This window comes from Pelodiscus sinensis, chromosome 15, assembly GCF_049634645.1.
Source record: "Pelodiscus sinensis isolate JC-2024 chromosome 15, ASM4963464v1, whole genome shotgun sequence".
Classification (NCBI taxonomy): domain Eukaryota; kingdom Metazoa; phylum Chordata; order Testudines; family Trionychidae; genus Pelodiscus; species Pelodiscus sinensis.
In genome coordinates this window covers 36899109-36923183 of record NC_134725.1, presented here as the reverse complement: position 1 = coordinate 36923183, position 24075 = coordinate 36899109, and the positions used below count along the sequence as shown (strand labels likewise).

The window sequence follows — 24075 nt, the reverse complement described above, 5'->3', positions numbered from 1 at the left end:
AGCCATTCTGCTGCTTTTTTTCAAGCAGAACAGCTCTTGTGAAAGAGGGGGGTTTTGCGCAAAAAGGAGCCATATAGACGGCTCCTTTTTGTGCAAGAGCCCCTTGCCCAAAAATGGCAACTCATTAAGTATGCAAATAAGGCACGGCGATATTCACCGCTTTGCCTCATTTGCATGATCTCTTGCTCAAGAGAGCGCACTATAGACATAGCCCTAGAGTGTAGATAAGGTATTATCATCCCCATTTTATAGGTGGAGATAGTGACACACAGATGACAACATCACTAGCCTGAGGTCACAGAAGGCTGTTCTGTTTAAAAGCAGTGTAAATCATCAGTCTGCAGGTCAGGGTGACATCCTACTAGAAGCAAGACAGTTGAGGAACTGATTGGCTTTGGTCTATGTGTTCCCAATACAATAGTGCACCTGACTGCAATGGTGCTGTTGACTTCTAGCCATATCCATTCCACTGATTTCAGCAGCAAGTTTCCAGAATCACAGCAGGTGGAGGAGAGGATCAATAGAGAAGAGATTACTTAACATTTCATAAATGCTACTTCTTTCTCCTTCCGCAGTTTCCAATAGAAGGAAAGCAGTTAAAGCAAAATGCAGCCTGGCCTGTGAATATCTGACAGAAGAAGACTACACCGATCTGCTCTGGACCACTTTATCAGAGTTCCCAGGTAAGTGACTTTAAAAGCACCAGTGCATCACGGGATGCAGTCTGGGAAGTATCTTGAGAAGCCACTGTGGCCAGTCTGGTTATGGCTCCAATCCAAACCGCCCACTCTGTATTCCGAGGAAGAGTAACAATTCAATAGGATTTTATCACTCAGTGAATTTCTGTTGAAGCAGCAGGAGGCATTCACTTTACAGAATGATTTGTAAGGATCGTGGGTGTTTACTCAGTGGTGGACCTACTTCCTTTGATCGTTTCTGTGTGCTGCTTTGTATACCATCAGAGCCGAGATTTTTAAATGTGCAACTATTTAAATGAGCAATGTGACAATAGAGCAAGAAAGCCAGGTGACATAAAGAAGTAATATGAATATTGTTCCATTAGACCTACAATTACATCTCTAGGCATTAATTTGCTTGAGATGAAATATCATAAAGCAGTGATTCAGGGAATTATAACTGTTCTAGATTAAAATCTCAGGAACAAATTCAGCTCTGGTGTAAATGCCACTCCATTGTAGCCAGTAGGCATGTTAGATGAAATAAGCCTTGCAACAGGAGTTCGCAATGGCTTGGAGCTTTAATGGCCACAGTCAGACTTGCCACATTACAGTGTTTACAGAATCAAGGTAGCCTCTGCCCTGACTTTATAAACCTCCCCATATGTTCCTTTGGTGAAACACGATCAGTGTGTTCAAGCACAGTTGAATCAGTGCCTTACAAGGTTGGCTCAGCAGGTGGCTCAGTGTGTTACTACAAGAACAAGGTGCATCAGCCTCAGACCTCTCTATCTGGAGCCTGCCAAGATTTGGACTGCTGCAGTCCTCCCAGGTGAGTGAATGCAGGCTGCATTGATCCAGAGCATACTAGAGCAAGGAACTATGTCAGCACTCCCAGGGTATGTCTACACTACTCCCCTAGTTCGAACTAGGGGGGGTAATGTAGTCATACGGAGTTGCAAATGAAGCCCGGGATTTGAATTTCCCGGGCTTCATTTGCATAAAGCCGGCCGGCGCCATTTTTAAATGCCGGCTAGTTCGGACCCCGTGCCGCGTGGCTACACGCGGCACGGACTAGATAGGCTTCCTAATCCGAACTAGCTAGTCCGTGCCACGTGTAGCCGCGCGGCACGGGGTCCGAACTAGCCGGCATTTAAAAATGGCGCCGGCCGGCTTTATGCAAATGAAGCCCGGGAAATTCAAATCCCGGGCTTCATTTGCAACTCCGTATGACTACATTACCCCCCCCTAGTTTCGAACTAGGGGGGTAGTGTAGACATACCCCCAGGCTTTGTCTACACTGCAGAGTTTTTGCACAAGAAGTTTTTTGCAGAAGAGATCTTCTGCAAAAACTTCTTGTGCCAAATTGCGTCCATACCTCAAAAGCTCATCACAAAAGTGATGTGCTTTTGCGCAAGTGAGCGTCCATACTGCATGGACTCTCTTGTGCAAAAAAGTTTTGATTGCCATACACAGAATGGCCATCAGAGCACCTCTGCTTTTTCTGATAGTTCTTTTTGCACAAGAATCCCCTGTTGAGCGTCCACACACACCTTTTTGTACAAGAACTCTTGTGCAAAAAGGAGTTATTCCTCGCAGAAAGAGGTATATCTTCACCGCAAAAGGCCCTCTGTTCTGTCATTTTACTGTAAACTTTCTTGCACAAAAACACGCTTGAGGTGTGGACATAGCCCCAGGGGAGAAAATCCATCCTCCAGGGCAGTTCTGGGATGTAACTGCTAATGGGCAGTGTGACACGGCACTTGCCTTGTACTGGCCCTTAAAAAGGACAAACCCCAGCCCTGAGCAAGGGCTGAGAGCAAAGCCTCAGCTGAGGCAGGTCTTCCTAATTAGGGCCCAGCTGGGGGCTATATAATGAAGGACTCCTGGCAGGAGGGGAGAACTGACTGCTGCTTTGGCAAGAGAGCAGTAAGGACCTGACTGCTGGGGAAGCAGGAGGCTTCTTGGAGGTAGAGCAGTGCTGGGGAAATAAGGCAGGGCTGCTGAGGCTCTGGCCAACCAAATTCCCAGGCTGCAAGACCTGGTGGGGCAGCAGGTCCACACACCCCTTGGCCAGTGATGAGTGGCCATTACAGACTGCAGTTGGCCCCTGAGGCAGGGGTTAGATGAAGACTGGCAGGGGGTCCCTGAGGCAAAGGGGATAAAGGGAAGACCCTGGTGTACAAGCGGAGGAAATAACACCCCCTCGGAAGGGGACGCAGAGAGACAGGAACAGGCACTGCTGGAGGGCAGTGTTCTGAAGAGGACGCCGTGACATATGGTGGAGAATGTGGGCACATGTGGTCCCCCCGATACAAGGAACTCTGGCCATTGGGCCGTGCTGCCCTGTGACTAAGGGGACTAGTTTGGTGAACTCTGGCCATCAGGCAACATGAGGAGACCAGTGAAACTGTGGGTGGAGAAAAATGGATGTTTATTGGAGGGCCTGTGTGGCCCAGCTTGCTGAGCAGCAGAAAAGACTGATCTGGCTGCTGCAAGGGTGGGCACCTGGACTCTGTGGTAAACCAGGCATCAAAAGCTGGGAGCTAGTGCCTGGACCTAGAACTTGTTTTCCCTGTGGGCACAGGGGACACCTGAGGAGGGAGTGCCCTGACTGGGTTGGATCAGGGAGACCCCACGCAGATAATATGGACAATGGGAGAGCACCCCCTGTAAAGGCAACAGGGGGGTCACGAACATGTTGGGCCTGTGGGGAGCCTGGGTACCTGAAGAGGGAGTGCACCAGGGGGACCTGCAGGGCCCGGCTAGCCCAGAAGGAAGGGCTAAGCCGCAAATGGACAGGAGGAGGGAGATACCACCTGGAGGGAGGTGCCCAGCAAGGCAGGCGAGCTAATTCCCAGGACTGCTGCCTAGCGGTGCCGGGGTGGTGAGTCGGCCCCATGACAGGCAGTAAAGAGATCAAAGGAGAAATTGGTGACCTCTTGGATAAAATGATCACTACAGGCTGAATTCAGTTTTTTATGTGATCCAGACAGACTGTTGTTGGATTGTGGGGTCCTGTCCATATTACAGTCCCATTTTAACACCATTGTTAGCAGGATTCTAGAACCATTCCTCTGGGCTCTTTTGACTGAGAAATATAGTATAACATGGCTACAGCTGTTCCGTAAAATTGCTTATGATGAGGCAGAAGCACCATTCACTAAATACTCGTTTTGCATTTGGAAAGATGTGAGATGGTGTGCTTGTATCACATGAGGATGAAGAACTTTCCAGTCCATTAGTAATCAAGGATTAAACAACATATACTAGGGGCAAGTTATATGGACTTGGCTTCAGGAATATTCCTGGCCCAGAGACCCTGCTCCAGAAAAGTTCAGGCCCTCTCCCCCAGCCCTTCCTGCCACTCTGTGCACTTTCCCCAGAGTGTCCCTCAGCCCTGCTTGCCACCCATAGGTAATTTAAAATAGCCTGGGGGCCCCTAGTGACATGAGGCTAGAGCAGCTCCCTGCTTACTTGCCCTGCACATGACTGCTAGCATATACCTGTGGCCTGTGGTGGGGTAGGGGGAGAGGGTGTGTCTCCGCATGCTGGGCTGGAGCAATATGTCTTATCATGATAGACTTAAAGAGCTCCATCGATTCAGTTTATCAATAAGAAGTTTGAGAGGAGGTGACTTGATTATTGGTACCTTTCAGGGGAATAAATAACAATCTAGTGGAGGAAGGCAGTGACTGGAGCTGAGGCCAAACTCACATGAGAAATAAGACACAATATTTTTTTTTAAGAAAGGATAGTTGACAGAACAAACTAGTAAGAGAGGGGTAGATTCTCCTTCCCTTGAGATCTTCAGACCAAGACTGAATGCCTTGGCTTTCTGGGCAATATGCTTCAGCAAGAACAAGTTTCTGGCTTCAATCCAGAGGAAAACAGGTGAAGTGAAATGGGCAGAGAAATCCAGAAGGTTAGACTAGATGATTTAATGGTCCTTCTGGCCTTAATCTATGAATATTTAAGGGATGTTAAACTATTGTGCAGCTCTCAAAGACAAATAAAGTAAATAAATCCCTGTGCACCCTGATCAGAGGGATCCTACCATGGTTTCCCTAGGAAAAACATGTTTAAATATGGCTATAGCTTTCATCATCCTGCTGTCAGCATGGCCTAGGCTGTTCTGTTGCCATGGGCATGAAACACGAGGAACAACAAGGTGCATTAATGGATCCCAATGGACTCTCTTGTTTGAACCATATTATTTCATGAGGGATGAGATCATTCTGGGGATGATCAAAGTGGCAGATGGCCTTGCAGATAGAATACAATGCAGGCTGACAGTGGCCGAGAGTTGTTACCATTTGAAAGCTGTTTGGTGGCCCATGCAAAATGCATTTCTAGATTCCTGCTAAGGTAGGATAGGGATGTTAAAATACATGTAATTGATTAACTGTGTAACTGCTGGAAATTTCATAGGTTACATAGTTACATGGTGGCCGGTAGCCAGCTCCTCGGGAGCCAGTGTGCACTGGGGGCGCACCAAATCTCTGTCACAGTGGTCATCTATGAGGTATTGTTACCAAGGTATCTGAGCCACCTCAGAATCTTTAAAGTCTTCATCCCCACAGCACTCTTGTGAAGAAGGCTAGTGCTGAGACAGAGCAGTCCCGGCTCAGGCTGTTCCAGGACACAGTGCCTCTGCATTTTAATTGCAGTAAGAGCTCGTGCTGAGTCCAGCAGCCCCAGTCTGCAAGGAACCTAGGTCTGCACTGGGATCCCTGCAGACAAGGGCTGCTGCCAGAGCAGCCTCTCCTATCCCCTAGCACCGGCTCCTCTCCTGCTCCTCGCTAATTCTCACACAGACAGCAAGTGGAGGGTGGGGGGAGCAAGTAGTCAGTGCTCCAGATTTGCTGCTCAGGTAGTCAACTAGGTTAACTAGTCAACTACTCACTTACATCCCTAGTCCCCTGTATTCAGCTGCTCTGAGCAGCCTATGGGGGCACGGAAGATAGGGACCCTCACTGAGGAACCTGCTGGGCTGCTGGCCAAGCGCCATCCAGGTAAGTGTTTCCCAACCAGAGCCTGCCTCTAACACCCCAGACTTTCCCTCCCTCCAACACTCTGCCCCTTCCTGCACTCCTACCCCATGTAACCCAAACCATAGAACCATAGAGCTGGAAGAGACCTCAGAAGGTCATCAAGTCTAGCCCCCTGCTCTGGGCAGGACCAATCCCAACTAAATCAACCCAGCCAGGGCTTTGTCAAGCCGAGACTTAAACACTTCTAGGGATGGAGACTCCACTACTTCCCTAGGTAACCCATTCCAGTGCTTCACCACCCTCCTAGGGAAATAGTTTTTCCTAATATTCAACCTGGACCTCTCCCACCACAACTTGAGACCATTGCTCCTTGTTCTGCCATCTGTCACTACTGAGAACAGACTCTCTCCATCCTCTTTGGAACCTCCCTTCAGGAAGTTGAAGGCTGCTATCAAATCCCCCCTCACTCTTCTCTTCTGCAGACTAAACAGACCCAAGTCCCTCAGCCTCTCCTCATAAGTCATATGCTCCAGCCCCCTAATCATTTTGGTTGCCCTCCACTGGACCCTCTCCAATGCGTCCACATCTTTTTTGTAGTGGGGGGCCCAGAACTGGACACAACACTCCAGATGTGGCCTCACAAGAGCCGAATAAAGGGGAATGATGACATCTCTGGATCTGCTGGCAGTGCTCCTCTTAATGCAACCTAATATGCCATTAGCCTTCTTGGCTACAAGGGCATATTGTTGACTCATATCCAGCTTCTCAACCACTGTAACCCCCAAATTTTTTTCTGCAGAACTACTACTTAAGTGGTTGGTCCCCAGCTTGTAACAATGCTTGGGATTCTTCCATCCCAAGTGCAGGACTCTGTACTTGTCCTTGTTGAACCTCATCAGATTTCTTGTGGCCCAATCCTCCAATTTGTCTAAGTCACTCTGGACCCTATCTCTGCCCTCAAGCAAATCTACCTCTCCCCCTAGTTTAGTGTCATCCGCAAACTTGCTGAGGGTGCAGTCCATCCCCTAATCTAGGTAATTAATAAAGATGTTGAACAAAACTGGTCCTAGAACCGAACCTTGGGGCGCTCCACTAGAAACCGACTGCCATCTTGACATCGAGCCGTTGATCACTACCCTCTGGGCCCGGCCTTCTAGCCAACTTTCTGTCCATCTTACTGTCCATTTATCCAATCCACATTCCCTTAACTTGCTGACAAGAATATTGTGGGAGATTGTATCAAAAGCCTTGCTAAAGTCAAGGTATATAACATCCACTGACTTCCCCATGTCCACCGAGCCAGTTACCTCATCATAGAAGCGAATCAGATTGGTCAGGCACGACTTTCCCTTTGTGAATCCATGCTGACTATTCCTAATAACTTTCCTCTTTTCCAAGTGCCTCAAAATGGATTCCTTGAGGATCCCTTCCATGATTTTTCCAGGAGCCGAGGTAAGACTGACCAGCCTGTAGTTCCCTGGATCGTCCTTCTTCCCTTTTTTGAAGATGGGAACTACATTTGCCTTTTTCCAATCATCCGGGATTTCTCCCAATCTCCATGACTTTTCAAAAATAATGGCCAAAGGTTCCTCAATGACATTTGCCAACTCCCTCAGTACCCTCGGATGCATTAAGTCCAGACCCATGGATTTGTGTACGTTTAGCTTTTCTAGATAGTTCCTAACCTGTTCTTTACCCACCAAGGGCTATCGATCTTCATCCCATCTTGCGTCACTTAGCACATTAGTCCGGGAGCTCACCTTGTCCGTGAATACAGAGGCAAAGAAAGCATTGAGTACTTCAGCTTTCCCCACATCATCTGTCACTAGGTTACCTCCCTCATCCAGTAGGGGCCGCTCACCCTCTCTGATCACCTTCTTCTTGTTAACATGCCTATAGAAACCTTTCTTGTTATCCTTCACATCCTTAGCCAGTTGCAATTTCATTTGTGCTTTCGCCTTCCTGATAACCCCCTGGCATTCTCGAGCTATACATTTAAACCCCTCCCTGGTCATTTGTCCAAGTTTCCACTTTTAGTAAGCTTCCTTTTTGTGCTTAAATTCACCAAGAGTTTCCCCTGTAAGCCAATCCGGTCTCCTATCATGTTTGCCTCTCTTGCTACGCATCGGGATGGTTTCTTTCTGTGCCTTCAATAAGGCTTCTTTAAAATACTTCCAGCTGTCCTGGACTCCTTTCCCCTTCATGTTAGCATCCCAGGGGATTCTGCCCATCAGGTCTCTTAGGGAGTAAAAATCTGCTTTTTTGAAGTCCAAGGTGTGTATTTTACTACTCTCTTTTCTTCCTTTGATCAGGATCCTGAAATCTACCATCTCATGATCACTGCTTCCCAGGTTGTCACCCACCTCCACTTCCCCTATTAGTTCCTCCCTGTTTGTGAGCAGAAGGTCAAGCTGCGCACGGCCCCTGGTCGGATCCTTCAGCACTTGTGTCAAGAAGTTATCCCCAACATTCTCCAAAAACTTCCTGGATTGCCTGTGTATTGCTGTATTGGTTTCCCAACAGATGTCAGGGGGATTAAAGTCCCCCACGAGAACCAGGGCCTGCGATCCGGAAGCTTCTCTCAGTTGTCCGAAGAAAGCCTCATCTACTTCATCCACCTGATTTGGTGGCCTGTAGCAGACACCAACCACAATATCACTGCTGTTGTTTGCTCCTTTAAACTTAAGCCGTAGACTCTCAACAGGTTTTTCTCCCTCTTTATACTGGAGTTCAGAGCAGTCATAGTGCTCTCCTCTTCCTTTTCTCCCCTGCCTGTTCTTCCTGAACAGTCTATACCCTTCCATGACAGCGCGCTAGTCATGCGAGTCATCCCACCAAGTCTCTGTCATCTCAATTAAATCATATTTGTGGGACTGGGCCAGGGCCTCCAGTTCTTCCTGTTTGTTTCTCAGGCTTCTCGCATTAGTGTACAAACACCTCAGATAACCAGTTGATCTCCCTATCTTCTCCATTCGAATCAGGGGTCCTCCTTTCTTGCTCGTTCCTCTCTGCATTTCTTCCCGGTATCCGACTTTCCCACTCCCCTCAGGGTTTTGGTCACCGTCCCCCAATGAACCTAGTTTAAAGCCCTCCTCACTAGGTTTGCAAACCTGCCCGTGAAGATGCTCCTTCCTCTCTTGGTTAGGTGGATCCCATGTCTTCCTAACAATCCTTGTGCCCGGAACAGAGTCCCATGGTCAAAGAAACCAAAGCCTTCTCTGCAACACTACCTGTGCAACCATGTATTTACGTCCTCAATTTGACGATCCCTGCACCCCCACTCCTGCATCCCTCCCCATCCCAGACCTTGCACGCTTATCCCCTGCCCCAAGTCACAACCCCCTCCTATGCCCAAACTCCATCCCAGATCTCACATCTCCTCTTGCACTCTAGTCCTTTATCTCAAGCCTCCTTCTGCACCCATCCTCCATCTCAGATCCCCACACCTTCTCCATTAATATTATTCAAGAGTGCAGCCTTTGACCTTTCACCAATTTCTTGGAGTGGTCCCCATCAAAAATCATTGCCCACCCTGGGCTAGACCTCCCCTTTCACCTGTAGATGCAGTCTCTCTATTTTAGAGTTGACTTGCATGAATAGACCAGTGGCTGTGGAATCTTACACTGACTCTGCCTGCGTTGTACATGTTTTGTTCACATGTGACCCACAAACCTATTGGGGGTGGTTCATTGTCCTATATAGCAGCACTTAGACAACTTACAGAGTGAGAGAATGAGTTTGCTCTACAGCCTTCATGGAGCACCAGCTGGATTTTAGCTGAAGCCATAAAGGCTCATATGCTAAGCTCCAGAGGTGCCAGATTTGGGTCTGCCTGTTGGGGTTACACATAGACCTGATCAACACTAGACCAGGAAGGACGGCTTAATGTATGCAACTCCAGCTGTGCAAAATGCGTAGCTAGAGTCGGTTTACCTTAAGCCAACTGCAGGTGGACAACAGGAGCAAATGCTCTCGTTGGCTTCCCTTACTTCTCGCAAAAGGAGTTCTGGACACCAGTGGGAGCTGCCCTCAGCATTTGATTTAGGGGTCTATATTAGGCCTGTTAAATCAAATGCCAGAAGATTGACCTCTGCAGCATTGATTTTCTGGTAAGTATAGATGTGCCCATATGGAGCCTTCTTCCCTTGGAGTGTCAGTCTGACTCCTTTCATTTGCAACAGAGTCACACAAAAGCCAAATAACATTGTGTGATAATTGCTGGGCGCTGCAGTTCAATTTGAACTCATTGGACAGAGGTGCACCTATTGATTTCTCTTCCCCCACAGGTGTTCTGGTGACCCTATGGATTATTGATCGGCTAGGCCGTAAAAAAACCATGGCGCTGTCCTTTTTTGTCTTCTCATTTTGTAGTCTTCTGTTATTTCTCTGCTTTGGAAGGTATGTAACTCAAAGTGAATACTAAGCCATGATCCATATGCTCAATCCAACTGGTTGAAAGTGTTGGTTTTAAGAGCCAAGAATTGACCACATTGATTTGTCAAAAAAAAAAGTTAAGTCTTTCTCCACAAAGTGTTTAGAAGAAAAGAAAAATAAGAGAAGCAAGAGGAGAGAATGCCTGTCTTCTCCAAAGTCCAGCATTCGGAATGCACCAAAGGGGATAATTATTTATATCAAAGTAAAAATAGCTCTCTGAAAAAAGTTCTAAATCAGGTGTTGTGCAGTGGGTCTCAGCTACTGCTACATGTAGAGATGCTGCTACTTCTAATGTTTGCAATTAATTATCTAGGTTTCTGCCTTGCCAAATGAATGGTGAACCTCTGACAGGGCTCCACTGCTGTGGACCTGTCTCCCACTCAATGACTCATAGCAATTTGCAACAGAAATTCACCTTTAATTGTGAGACAGTGGTTCAGAGCAGTCCAAGCTGTGTTACGGATTAGAATGAGCAATTATTGGGCAGGCACTGACTGGTGAAGTTGAGTTCTTGGCCTAGAAAAGAGGTACATTTGACCCCAAAATCAGGAAATTACTGCACTGAAGGAAGGAACCTGTATTTTTGCATTGCAGCCAATTGGGGCCCCATTTTCTGAACTAAGGACCAAATTTTTGACAGCTCAGCACACACAACTGAGGCCACATTTTCCAAAGTGCATAGCACCCTGCATCTTCCATTGTGGCCATATTTTCACAAGAGTTCAGTGCCCACTATGGACTCACTGGCTACGTCTACACTGGTCCCTTTTTGAAAGTAGGAATAAGAGATCCTCCGGAATAGGGCTTTATTCCGGAGGATCGCGCCAGTCTGAATGCTCTTTTCCGGCTTTTCCCCAAGCCGGAAAAAAAGCGGCGGCCATCTTTATTTAAATCCCGCGGGGGATATTTAAATCCCCCGCGCATTTCCCTATTCCAAAGTTCTAAATTAGCATGGCTATTCCGAAGAAGGGGCCAGTGTAGACGTAGCCAGTGTGCTGAGCTCTTTGGAAAACCTGCCTCGCTGAATGTTAAGCCTTCTGGAATATTCTAGCCTTATGTCACTTGTGCACAATACTTTCTCTACTCTGGGGCTGAGAGGAGGAGCTCTGAAATGGCATCCTCATTATTGCTGGCCTATTTTGTAAGAGAGATCTCCTAGAATATTTTCAGGCACGGTATAAATAATAATAATAAGTCTTAACAATATGAATAAATACCCAAGAGTGTCCAGTTTCACACCTTGACACAGGAAGCCAACAGCCTGATTTCGAGCTCATTTACTCATATAATAGTGCTCCAGCTGTGTTTTCCCAGTGACAGACTACTATAACATCAAATATTTCATGTATGTTTTTCTCAGTCTCTTTAGGTTGGGACTATACATGTAATTCACTGGCTGTTGATAGCGTTCTGTCAAAACGCAGATGCTTAGAAAAGCCCAAGTGTCTGTAGTGATCACAGACTTTTTTTAACTGGCCTTGTATTAAAGGTCCAGAAAATGGAGAAGGTCAACAAAACTAATTCAGATTGTTTTTTTTAAATTGAGGCTTGTCTCTAAGTTCAAATAAAGACTGTACTGAAAAAAAAACAAACCCTTGCTCTCATTATTCTCACAGAAATGTTCTTACTGTGCTGCTCTTCATCGCAAGGGCTTTCATTTCAGGAGGATTTCAGGCTGCTTATGTTTACACTCCTGAGGTGAGTAGGGTCATTGTGTAACAAGAAAATTTAATAGGAATGAGGCCCTAGTGAAACAGTTACATTTTATGACCTCATAATTGGCCTTATTCAGGCTATCATTTCTTGAGCCATTGTGTTGTCTGAGTGTTATAGACCCCCACATTCAGTTTTTCCCTTTGATAAAGAGATGCAAGGTAAGAAGAGAGCTGGATCCTAGGCCAGTGGGCCTCAAAATGCGGATCAGGACCCCAAAGTGGGTTTCAGCCCCATTTTAATGGGGTCAGCAGGACTGGCATTAGACCTGCTGGGGCCCAGGGCTTAAGCCAAAGCCTGAGCAAACTCCCAGGCTCAGCCTGGGTAGTGGGACTCACGTTACAGACCCTCTCGTGGAACTGAAACACTTGGATTTCAACTTTGCTCCCCCCACCTCCTTCCGTCCAGGGCAGCAGAGTGTGGGCAGGGCTCAGGCTTCAGTTCCCCCTGCTGGGTTCATGGAATAATGTTTGTTGTCAGAAGGGGGCTAGGTGCAGTGAAGTGTGAGAAGTCCTGTTTGAGGTTTAATATATTGACGTTTTGTCTGCAGGTTTACCCAACAGCTACTCGTGCTTTGGGCCTAGGAACATGCAGTGGAATGGCCAGAGTGGGAGCCTTAATAACTCCATTTATTGCACAGGTAAACTCTTTGAGTGGCACAGGACTGCAGTGGAGAAAATGGCCTCTCTGTAGTAAGGCCAGTTGGTGACTGTCCTCGCCCATGTAGGTTGATGCCAGTCAGAGGGTGAGCTAGCCCTTTAAGGGAGAGATGGATTCCATCTCACCTGGGTCTGATTTCCCTCTCAGTCCAGGGGTCACATAATGGGAGCATATGACAGTGAATCAGGCCTGCTTGGGGGCACAAGGTCATTCTGAGGTCAGTTGTGGGAGCTCCTCAAAGTGGATCAAGGAGGCTACATGAGGGGTTCCCCACAGGTGGGTAGGGGAGCGCAAATGTAAAAGGCGCAGGGGCCAGTGAGGAAAGGTGATGGTTGGGAACAAGCCTCAGGAGAACCCGACACCAAGGGCTGTGCCCTTACACAAAGCTGCGTGGCAGATGTGTGGTGTTTTGAATTTTTTTGTTAATAAATCAGAGTGCTAAATAGGGAGGGTAACTATGAAAATACCAACAGAGAGAGGTCTGACTAATTAAGGAAAAAAGGGAAACTGAGGCAGAGGGGACCCCCGGAAGTCAGGTTAGATTAGCACTTACTGCAGTATCCTTTTCTCATGCAGTAAGGATGCAGGCTGCCATTAACACTGCTCATACTGATCAGTACCTCTGCAGGGCCTAGGTTTGAAGGGCATGTCCTGGCCATTGCCCCATGATCTCTGTACATTGGGGGCTGACTGGAGAGCTGTGCTAGATCTGTGCTAGGTCACAGACTCATAGAATTGAATGGGATCTAGAGAGGTCATCAAGTTCAATCCCCTGCAACCATGGCAGGACCAAGCACCAGGATGGAAAACGAGCAGCCTCTGGGTCAAGTGCAATTCACGAGGGTTAGTCCCTAGTGAGCTGCCAGCACTTTATTTACTTGCACATCCAGAGGTACGGCCGCTCGCAGCTCCCATTGGCCACAGGGGGTAATAGCCGTATCTGCGGATGCACAGATAAATAAAGCACCAGTGGCCTGAGCACACCAGAGGCTAATCCTGGTGCATAGCATCCAGCCATTGGGCCACTTGCGGCCAACACCTGATGTAGATGACTTCTGACAGTTGTCTAACCTGCTCTTAAAAATCACCAATGATGGAGATTTCACAGCCTCCCCAGGTAATTTATTCCAGCTCTTAATCAGTCTGACACTTAGGAAGTTTTTCCTACTGTCCAACATAAACTTCTCTTGCTGCAATTTAAGCCCGTTGCTTCTTGTCCTATCCTCAGAGGTTAAGGAGAACAATTTTTCTCCCTCCTCCCTGTAATGACTTTTTAGGTACTTGGAAACTGTTATCATGTCCCCTGTCAGTCTTCTCTTTCCCAGACTAAACAAATCTAGCACTTTCAATTTTTCCTCATACATCATGTGCACTAGACCTTTAATCATTTTTGTTGCTCTTCTCTGGACCTTCTCCAATTTATCCACATCTTTCCTGAAATGTCACACTCAGAACTGGACGCAGTACTCCAAACAAGGCCTAATCAGTGTGGATTAGAGCAGAAGAATTATTTGTCATGTCTTGTTTACAACACTACTGTTAATGCATCCTAGAATGATATTTGTATTTTTGCAACAGTGTGACACTGTTGAATTATATTTAGCTTGTGGTCCACTGTGACCCCAGATCCCTTTCTGCAGTACTCCTTCCTAGACAGTCGCTTCTCATTTTGCACGTGCTACAATGATTGCTCCTTCCTAAGTGGAGCACTTTGCATTTGCTCTTATTTAATTTAATCCTGTTTACCTCAGGCCATGTCTCCAGTTTGTCCAGACCATTTTGAATTATAATCCTACCCTCTAAAGCAGCGTTTCTCAAAGTTTTCTGTGGGCCTGCTTTGGGAAAACCACTAGCAGGCCCCCATGCCACTTTGTTTACCTAAAGGGTCCATAGCCACAAAGCCTCACAGCTCCCATTGGCTCCAGTTCAACATTTCCAGGCAAGGGGAACCACAGGGAGCAGTGTGGGTGAGGTCCAAGAAGCTATTTTCTGTTCCTCATTTTACCTGTGTGGCTGCAAATCCCTTTCATGATACTCTTTAAAGAGAGAGTAGTCTAGTGGTCTGACTACAGGACTGGGAGCCAGGGAGTCCTAGCTCTGACTCTAGCCTTGGGCAAGTCACTTAATTTCTCTGCCTTGGTTTCCCTATCCATGAAGTAAGGATAATATTAGCCTACCTTGGAGGGGTGATGTGAATCTTAATTCAAGGTATGTTGTGTGTATTTAAAGGATAAGTATCATCTAAAAAAACAGAAAAGTATGTAATATAGTGGGCTTTTAAAAGATGGTGTTTTCCCCTGAAAGAGTTAACATTTCTCTTCTCTAAATTTTTGTTTTCTTTTGCAGAGGTTGCAGTTTTTGTCTGACCCTTTCTCTTGCTTTCCCCTAGGTGATGCTGGAATCTTCAGTCTATTTAACTCTGGTGGTTTATAGTGGGTGCTGCTTATTGGCAGCCTTGGCTTCCTGTTTTTTGCCCATTGAAACAAAAGGCCGTGGTCTCCAGGAGTCCAGCCACAGAGAATGGGGACAAGAGATGGTTGGGAGAGGATCCCACAACATGGGAGTCACCAGGTCAAATTCTGGATCACAAGAATGATAGGACGTAAAACACACACATGCACACACACACACACACCGCAAGGAAGGACAAAACAATCAAGAATTGTATCTTTAAAAACTGAGTATATAAAGCTGACTGTGCTGTCACTGCCAATGTCATGTGTCAAAATGCAGGAACTTTTGATTTGGACCTAAGCAAATTGTGTCTTTATAACTAATCTTTGCTCATGCTCATAAAAATATACTTGTGTAATGAGAGGCATTTGATCTGGATGTCATTTGAAGTTAAGAGAGAAGGAGTTTTTAATGGTTTCTTGTGCTTGCATGGTCAGCTACTGAGCTTAAAATGTCCCATGTCAAGCAAATAGCTAGCTGAATGCAATTCAGTATCAGCTGTAATTTAAAAAAATATACTTTTGATGCCTAACAGCAAAAGATTAAATAACTACCGTATACTTGGCATAGCACAGGGTGGATTCCATATACTACAGAATAAGGTTTTTTAATTAGATGCCTGCCTTGCACTTTTTTAGTCATCAATAACACATAACAGCAAACCAACCAATGCTTTCCAGTTCCCTTGCCTATACATTCTGTTCCTTGGAAATTACCAGGTGCTGAGAAGGTTGTTTGGACTGTGCTGTGAGTATGTGCTTTCATCAAGGCGCAATAGTCCAAGTCTGGGAATAGTGCTGTTGGATGCAGAGATGGGATATCATATGAGAAGTGTAAATTCTTGCATTTTAGAACAGAATTTAACTTTTCTAATATTGCCAGAAGCACGGAGTCTTCTGTCTCTTGCATTGGTGAAGACTGCTTCAGCTGTCCTGGTATCTCTTGTGTGTGTGGAGGTGCACGCTATGGTTTACTGCATGAGTTCAGATATGTTTCCTTTCAGTTTGCCTGAGTATGTTCCCATAGTGGTGAATCCAATGCCCATGGTACAAATGTCTTAATCCGATCAGTCGCTTGTAGCACTTTCGATGGAATTGCCTTCATGTGTCTCTCAATGGAAGCAGCTTCTCTGTCAGCTGGGCAGAACTCTAGGGGGAGCTGCCCACTGTACATGGAATGTAATGGCAAGTTATGGAGGAATGTACCTGGCATCATAACTTAAATGACAAGGAGTAAAGCAAAACCAGTGTCATCAGTGGAAGATTGACTCTCCCCTAGCTGTTTTGGTCTAGTTGATGCAGTTCTTTCTCTCACTGCAGAGAGTGGTCACGTTCAGGTGAGGATGACTCCATTTATATGTACTATATATAGCCTCTTAATTTGTAAGGAATGGATCCATGAATGAGGATTCAGATTTCAAAACTTGAAGGATGTAAAGCTAAGGAATGTGTAACAAAATCAGACAGTTGTCATTCCACAGGTCTTGGTATTTTTCCAGAAATCCACCTTACGGCATACACTATCACATGTAACTAAGAGATACTTCATTCTCGTTGCTAGGCTATGGGAAGCAATAAATTTTCAGTAATACGTGTGGTCAGTCGTTTCACAGAAATATAGTGTTGTGTGTGCTATAGATTTTGCACAAGACCGTATTTTAACTACATGGTAGACCCAAGTCCCCAGGGCTGGAAGAGTTCACTGAATCTGCCAGTGGATGCAAAATAAGGGAACACAATTCAAGTTCAACTTTCATATACTGAAATACAGAACTCTACTACTATAATACTCCAAGAGGTATTAGGGTGTTTAACTTATACCATTATATGGAATTATACGTGGGAAATTCCTGGAAGGAATTTGAGAATCTCCAGATTATCAGAAAAGGCCAAGGCATTGGTGACTTTCTGCATGGAAGTATCTTATGGTTCAGGAGGTGTATGATTGACAAGGGACCCAAAGTCTGTATAGTCACTTATCATTAAAAGATGGTGGTTACAATTATGCACTCCAGAAATAACTGGTCTGAACAGGTAAATGTTACATTTTCATATTAATATGAAAATGTAATTCAGTTCAGAGAGCTCCAGCTTTACAAGTATAAATGGCCCATTTAGCCAGTATCTTGTCTATTTCTAGTACAGTTTGAACCTCCCAAATCTTAGTATGAATATCTCTGCCTGTTAGTTTTATACTCAGTGTGTTGAACCTGCAATATGCTAAAAGTTCCAGTCACGAGAGCTGACAGCTTGGGGGAGGGGTGAGCAAGGGGGGAGGGTGGACCTTGGATGGAAGAGTCTGCAGAGCTCCAGTGGCAATTTAAAGGGCCTAGGACTCCAGATAGCACCTCTGGCATAGTAGAGACAGTGGTGGCTGGGAGTGCTGGACCCTTTCGAGCATCAAGTCTTAGGGCAGTTGTCCCCTTTGCTCACCAACTTCCATTGGTGGGCCTGGTTTCGATCAATTTAAAGTAAACAGACAGTACTCTTAACTAGCAGACAATGGGAATACATCCTTCTCAACTCCTCATTGTTCAGATTGTATCCTTCCCTAATGTAATATGCAACTGGAGTGGCTTAGTGCTGCCCACAAATTCATGTGACACACCTGTGTGCTTACCTGGGACTGTCACAGTTGTGTACACAAGATACATGTCTCTGAGGTGAAAACAAGCTTTGAATGGTTTTAGATTGCATCTTATAACATTCAGATGTTCAGTTACCTAGAGTGCAACTCCAATTGGCTTTTAGACTCATGAGCACAGCTGTGTAAGGTAGCCCCTGAACCTTGCAATGAAAACACTATATAGGGCCTCAGCCTGGTCTATAATTTGGTACCTGTACAAACTGCAAGCACAAGTGATAGAATTTTGATCCCTATCTGATGGGAATCATGGTCAAGTGGCTAGACACCCAACTTCTGTCATATTTTGCACTGGCAGCTAGCTGACTGCGCAGAATTGGAGACTCTTTTGAAAACTTGATTCATTGTAAGTATGTGTTAGCAGAGAGAACATACACATGAAACCTACAGTCTCATAGGATTGCTGTGTTAACAAGCTAGCTAATGAGTCTTTTAGCTTGCTATTTAGTACCTCCTCTACTTAAAAATCTACTTCTCTGCCTTTCACATGATCAGATGCACACACTGCTTTGATTTTTGAGTCAGCAGTTTGAAGATGTGACATTGCAATGGCCTTCACAATGTGCATTCAGAGAGTTTTGTGTGAAGTGTGTGTGTGTGTGTATATGTGCGTATATACCTGCACACACTTCCAAACAAAATAAATATTTTAATAGATATTTATAGGCTATGCAAAGTCTTTTAATTTTGTTGCAAAGCTGGTACCCATTTAACCTATGACATTTACAATATTAAAAAAAACATTTGGAGGCATTTTTGGTTTTCATTTTATCGACATGCTTCATTAAAAAATGTACATGGTTATAGAAATACCAAGCTTGGCCCTGCTGAGACAGCTACAATTCCTAGGTCTTCAGTCAAGAACAGCAGTGCCTACGTAAGGTGTGATGGAAAGCTGTCTACACTGGCCACTTGATTTTGCGCAAAAGCACTGACGTTCAGCTGTCCGAAATCAGTGCTTCTTGCGCAAATGCTTTGACGTTCCCGTTTGGGCAAAAGCCCTTTTCTGTAAATGTTTTTGCACAAGAGGGCCAGTGTAGACAGCTAAAAACTGTTTTGCGCAAAAAAGCCTCAATGGCGAAAATGGCAATTGGGGCTTTCTTGCGCAAAACCGTGTCTAGATTGGCATGGGCACTTTTCCGCAAAAAGTGCTTTTGCGGAAAAGCGTCCATGCCAATCTAGACGCTCTTTTCCGCAAATGCTTTTAACGGAAAAACTTTTCCGTTAAAGCATTTGCAGAAAATCATGCCAGTCTAGACATAGCCTAGGAGTTTTGCTATTGACTTGAGTGGGAGTAAGATCTGGCCATGAAGCAGCTGCAGCTTAACTCTAGAGTTCCAAGTATCCCTGAATGTTGTTGTTAATAGTGGAGGACATTCCATTCTCAATGTCCATCAAGAAAAGCTGACAAACGTTTGGGTTGATTTACTATAGCCTATAAATAGTCATGTCATATTTTGTTAATATGGCAACATTATTAATGTATATAATTAAGCTTCCAAAGATTCTGTTTTAAACACCTGTTGTGTATTTTTCACTGGGGAAGGAATTAATATAGCTAGTTCATTTCAAACAAATAAAATGAGAACATTTTGAATTCAACGTAGGAGCAAACAGAATTGTGAGATTCACAGATACGTTAATGTGCAGAGCTGTTGTGGGGAACGTACTTCTCCAAGTATGCTTTGATGAGTGATTTAGTATTCCTAAATGCTTGCTGAAAGAACATTGAATGTTATCTTGTGTTTGAATGTACAGTTTCTAAACTGGATACATTTTAATGTTTAAAAAACTTTTTGTGTATATCAGGCTAGTTGTATAATATTCTTTTTGTTCCTATGTTAATAATGCAACATTGGATAGTTTGATTCCACACTCGATATTTTATGTTGAATAAATGAATAGTTTTTACAATAATGATTTGTTTGCTGTCTTAGATGTATAATTAATTATGGGACCTTGATAACCACAAGGTGTTATGTAATTTCAAACAATATCTCTGTCCTGATTTTTAGATATCCTAGATATCTGCAACTCCCACTGATTACAGCTGGGTCTGTGGGTTCTAAAAATTAGACCCTTGACTGTGTATTTGTTTTACACTTGAAAGGTATAAAATTACAATGCCATTAGGTGAAAAATTACAAATTTCTTAACTCCTTTATCAATAAGCTTATTAAGCCTGAAAGGGCTTTAAAGATTTGATTTAGTTTTCATTTTTAAGATTTCTTTTTACTTTTTGAAATTCACATAGCTTGAGCAAAGAGAATAGCCTGTCTGTCTGTGGGCAATAACTCTCTAGCAGATTCTACTGTTATGTCCTCAGTGCTGCATACACTGCAAATGAACTTTTGTTAAACCTTCTCATTCAGATTTTATTTGATGGAAACTATTGTACTGACCTTAGATTTTGCAAAAGCTTTTTTGTATAAAACCTAAATTTTAGGTCAAATTTGACCTGACAATATCACTTTGTCAACGATAATTTTATTATATGTTCTCCTTCATGTCTGAGTCAAAATGATTAATGGACTTCAAAGTACTTTTTTAACCTGAAGTTGTCCAACCTCCATGTGCAGCTACAGTAGAAGCCATAATGCCTAGGGGGAGAGTAAGCAATAGCTACAGAATGGGACTGAGCTGTAACAACAGTGTCTGGGAGTGAGCAGGAAGTTAAGCTCTTGGGGTATGTCTACACTACCCCGCTAGTTCGAACTAGCGGGGTAATGTATGCATACCGAACTTGCTAATGAAGCCCAGGATTTGAATTTCCCGGGCTTCATTAGCATAAAGCCAGCCCCGCCATTTTTAAAAGCCGGCTAGTGCGAACCCCGTGCCGCGCAGCTACACGCGGCACGGGCTAGATAGTTCGAACTACGTAGCCATTCCGAACTATCTGTACTCCTCATGGAACAGGAGGCACTGTACAGATAGTTCGGAATGGCTACGTAGTTCGAACTATCTAGCCCGTGCCGTGTGTAGCCGCGCGGCACGGGGTTCGCACTAGCCGGCTTTTAAAAATGGCGGCGCCGGCTTTATGCTAATGAAGCCCGGGAAATTCAAATCCTGGGCTTCATTAGCAAGTTCGGTATGCATACATTACCCCGGTAGTTCGAACTAGCGGGGTAGTGTAGACATACCGTTGGAGGTTTCTCTGAACTTACTGGACTCACAGGCCATTTCTGAGGCTCTGTCATCACTTCTTGCAGCGCAGCATGATGCCTCTCTGTTTCCAGTTGACATATTTATTGCAATTTGACCCTACTTTCAGCTTTGCTTCACAAATATGTGCAATTGTCATTAAGAACTGAGAGGTGAGCATTACCAGTTGGCAGCCCCTGGAAACAGAGATCTTTTGTCTGTGAGCAGGTACAAGGTGGACCATAGCAGTGCAAGTTTCAACCCCACTCTCCCCTCCTCTGTCTCAACTCTGATATAGGATGGAAAATCTCCAGTTCTATTTCATCCTGGGTCTCTCTGTTCAGACTGCTCACCAAGGCTAAAGCACAGATGTGTGTATACACTGAAATGAACAAATTAACTCCATTGCACAGGGCCAATTGGGATCGTGTTTTAATGGTCACTTGCCCAATAGCAATAGGATTTAGTCAACGTGGTAATTTCATGAATTTTCTGTTTGTCCAGACCCTAGAACTGTGGCAATTCTATCTACAGCACATCACATCTTAGTTACAAATTCATGGAACTAAAATACTGGGGACATGGAATGAAGGTCTCCTGGACAAGAGAAGCATCATACACAAAGTAATTTAGATCCAGTCTTTACCATGCACAAATATTAGAGCCAGGCCTTTATGTTGCCAGCCTGCAAATAAAATTGCTCACCTAATCAGCTCCATTTATATTATTTTAAAAACCCACTTAGGAGCACATTTGTCATTCCAAGCAATTTACTTTAAGCCTTGATGAACTCAGCATTTACTTAGGGCTCTATGATGATTTCTTATTGCAGATTTACACTGATGTCACTTTTCTGAAGTCAACTGAGTTGTTACAAAATCTGATCCATAATAGCTTATATTGAAACTAAGTGATATTGAATGATGACTGTTTCATTGGACAGTTTCTAATAAAATGCTATCACAGATCATTAGGATATACATTAGCCAATTGTAAACATTCATTTTTTTAAAATCTCTTGATGTTACCATGGTGACTGTGGAATTAATGAACCAGGCTTTCTGGAACTAGGTGTCGATCTTTTCCCTACGCAAAGCACACCATAGTAGTTACCTATCTTCTCTACTCCTACCCTTATGTCTTAAACATGTAGAAGAGGCTCTTCTAAATCAGTAGCTCCCAACCTTTTTGAGGATATAGACCACTTTTCAATCTATTAACATTTTATGGACCGCCCCAAACAATATTGCTGTGTCTGCAGCTTGCACGTCCCTCAGCCCATGCTGCTTCCCAAGCCGAGGGGAGCAATGCAGGTTTCAAGGACGTTCTGGCTGCAAGAGGCTCTGCGTGGACCCCTACATTACTGCCACAGAACCCCATGGGTCTGCGGACCACAGGTTGGGAACCACTGTTCTAAATAATCACGAAGCAATGAACTGTCTACGTCTATATGTACCACTGCCTTCTAGTGGATGGGAACAGAACTGTCAGCAGGACAGAACTGTTCTGAGAAGCCATGGTATGCAGTGTCATGACAACCATAAAGTCCAATGCAGCTGTAGATGTTACCCTTACTTGTGAACTACTGTGCCAAATTTTCACAAAGCACTTAAATCCATTAGTTAGGCACCTAAATCTCAATGAGAGGTGCCCAACTCCATCTAACGCCCATTTGAGCCTTTTAAAACCTCTCCCTTATGAACTGGACCTCATACTCGCCCTATACTGAGCCAATGGGGCACTTGGGACAAGTAAAATGACTTGTTCAGAGTGATGGAGGGAGTCAGAGTTGGAGCTGACTCCCAGGCTGCTATTCAGACCTCCTCACTCTCCAAAGGGTGTGGTCTATTTCTACAGCCAGTTCGTCTACCAGTGTGACTCTGCCATGCACAAACCTCTCAAAAAGGCAGAGACAGAGAAAGGAGGCAAGGGCTGTGGCTACAGGCCTTTCAAAAGTGTTGGTGCCTCCTCTTGAATGCAATGAGCCCTACATTTGTCAAGTTCTGTGAGCCTAACTGGCATCCTGATGGGACCTGGCAGCTGATAAGTTAAAGGAGGTAGAAGGTGATCCACAAGGCTCTGGCCCACACTGTACATGGAAAACCGAACACAATGGGTAGGTAGGGCTTGGCAGTGTGCAGCCTGACCGCACTATGGCAAGACGCCCCTAATGGGGTTACACGTTACCATAGTAACTACTGGGAATAGTCTTGAAGATGAGGAGGGTCCCTTATTTGTGGACATTGCAGCAGAACTGGGTTCCGATGGGACCTCACGCTGTGATGCTGAATGCTGGACACACCCTGCTTGCGGGGAGAGGAGTATTCTCCTTTGAGCATTCTTTTAAGTCGGGGGCATTTTCTCTTAACCATTGGGAAGCCAAGAGTTACTTTTCCTGTTCCTTATGCTGCCTGGGCTGGACCCAAACCAGACCAAACAGAAGGAGGAGGACCCAGGCTGGAGCAAGTCAACTGATCACACAACACCTTGCTGATGACAGCCCTAATTCCTCGCTGGGATACACCCTTCCCCCCCAACACCTTATGCAATTTCTACAGCTGGTGCAATCGAACAAGAGTCAGACCTTTTCACAAGCTAATATCTCCCATGATGAGCCAAGGTGAAAGGAAATGAGAGACCAAAGTGCCAATGTGTGGTTTAGGTGCAGGTGCAGCTTGTCTGCCTGTCATCTTTGCTATATGTGGAATTTGGCAAACACAGCATTTGAGCTCCCTTAGGCTGTTCCCTTTGCTGCTGTGTAAATTGTCTGAAAACCCTGGGAATAGCGTGTCTAGCATCAGAGTGTGTGCCATTGCTACGTGCTTTAGCCCCAACGTAAGAAAAACAACTCTGCCTTCAGCTTGGCTCTTAGACCTGCTGCTGCTTGCTCAGGAGCCCTGGAGACTCTTTCTTTTAAGGAGCTTTTATCTCTTGAGCAAAGCTTACAAATCTAACTATGGGCTGGCTGAACAGCAAGCTAAGACCTCAGCTGATGCTGGATCAGACCAGGTCCAGCAATACTAACACATCTCAGTGATGAACTGCAGGCTGGTGAAGCGTTCCGCTGAACTCTGTCTGCTCGTTGGAGACTGACCTTGCAGTGTAGGAGTGCTTCTTCGCAGAAAGGCCTGCTAATGGGGGAGACAGGCAAAGGGGCAATTGCCCTGGGCACAGTAGCAGCAACAGCATCCTAACCCCTGGACACTTTAAATCACCACCAGACCACCGAGCCATGTGCTCCAGGCACTGCAAAGGGTTGGGTGGGGGGCAACTCCACCCTCCATGCAGCGCGGAGGGCTACTGCCCTCAGTCCTGCCCCTTCCACCCTCAGCCTTGCCCCTTCCAGTGACATGACACTG

General features: G+C 45.2%; 1 protein-coding gene across 3 annotated transcripts in view; it reads left to right on the top strand.

The window, feature by feature from the left end:
• Positions 1 to 20001, top strand: part of SVOP (SV2 related protein) — a 54114-nt gene extending 34113 nt beyond the window's left edge. For 2 of the 3 annotated variants that reach the window (XM_075898792.1, XM_075898791.1), the window contains exons 12-16: positions 576 to 683; positions 9958 to 10069; positions 11722 to 11803; positions 12369 to 12458; positions 14868 to 20000. In XM_075898792.1, the coding sequence (XP_075754907.1) occupies positions 576 to 683; positions 9958 to 10069; positions 11722 to 11803; positions 12369 to 12458; positions 14868 to 15074 (599 nt within the window). In that variant the 3' untranslated portion in view covers positions 15075 to 20000. Of the gene's footprint in view, positions 1 to 575; positions 684 to 9957; positions 10070 to 11721; positions 11804 to 12368; positions 12459 to 14867 lie in introns of all 3 variants that reach the window. The other variant, XM_075898793.1, reaches the window with a different exon arrangement.
• The last annotated feature ends 4074 nt before the right edge of the window (positions 20002 to 24075 follow it).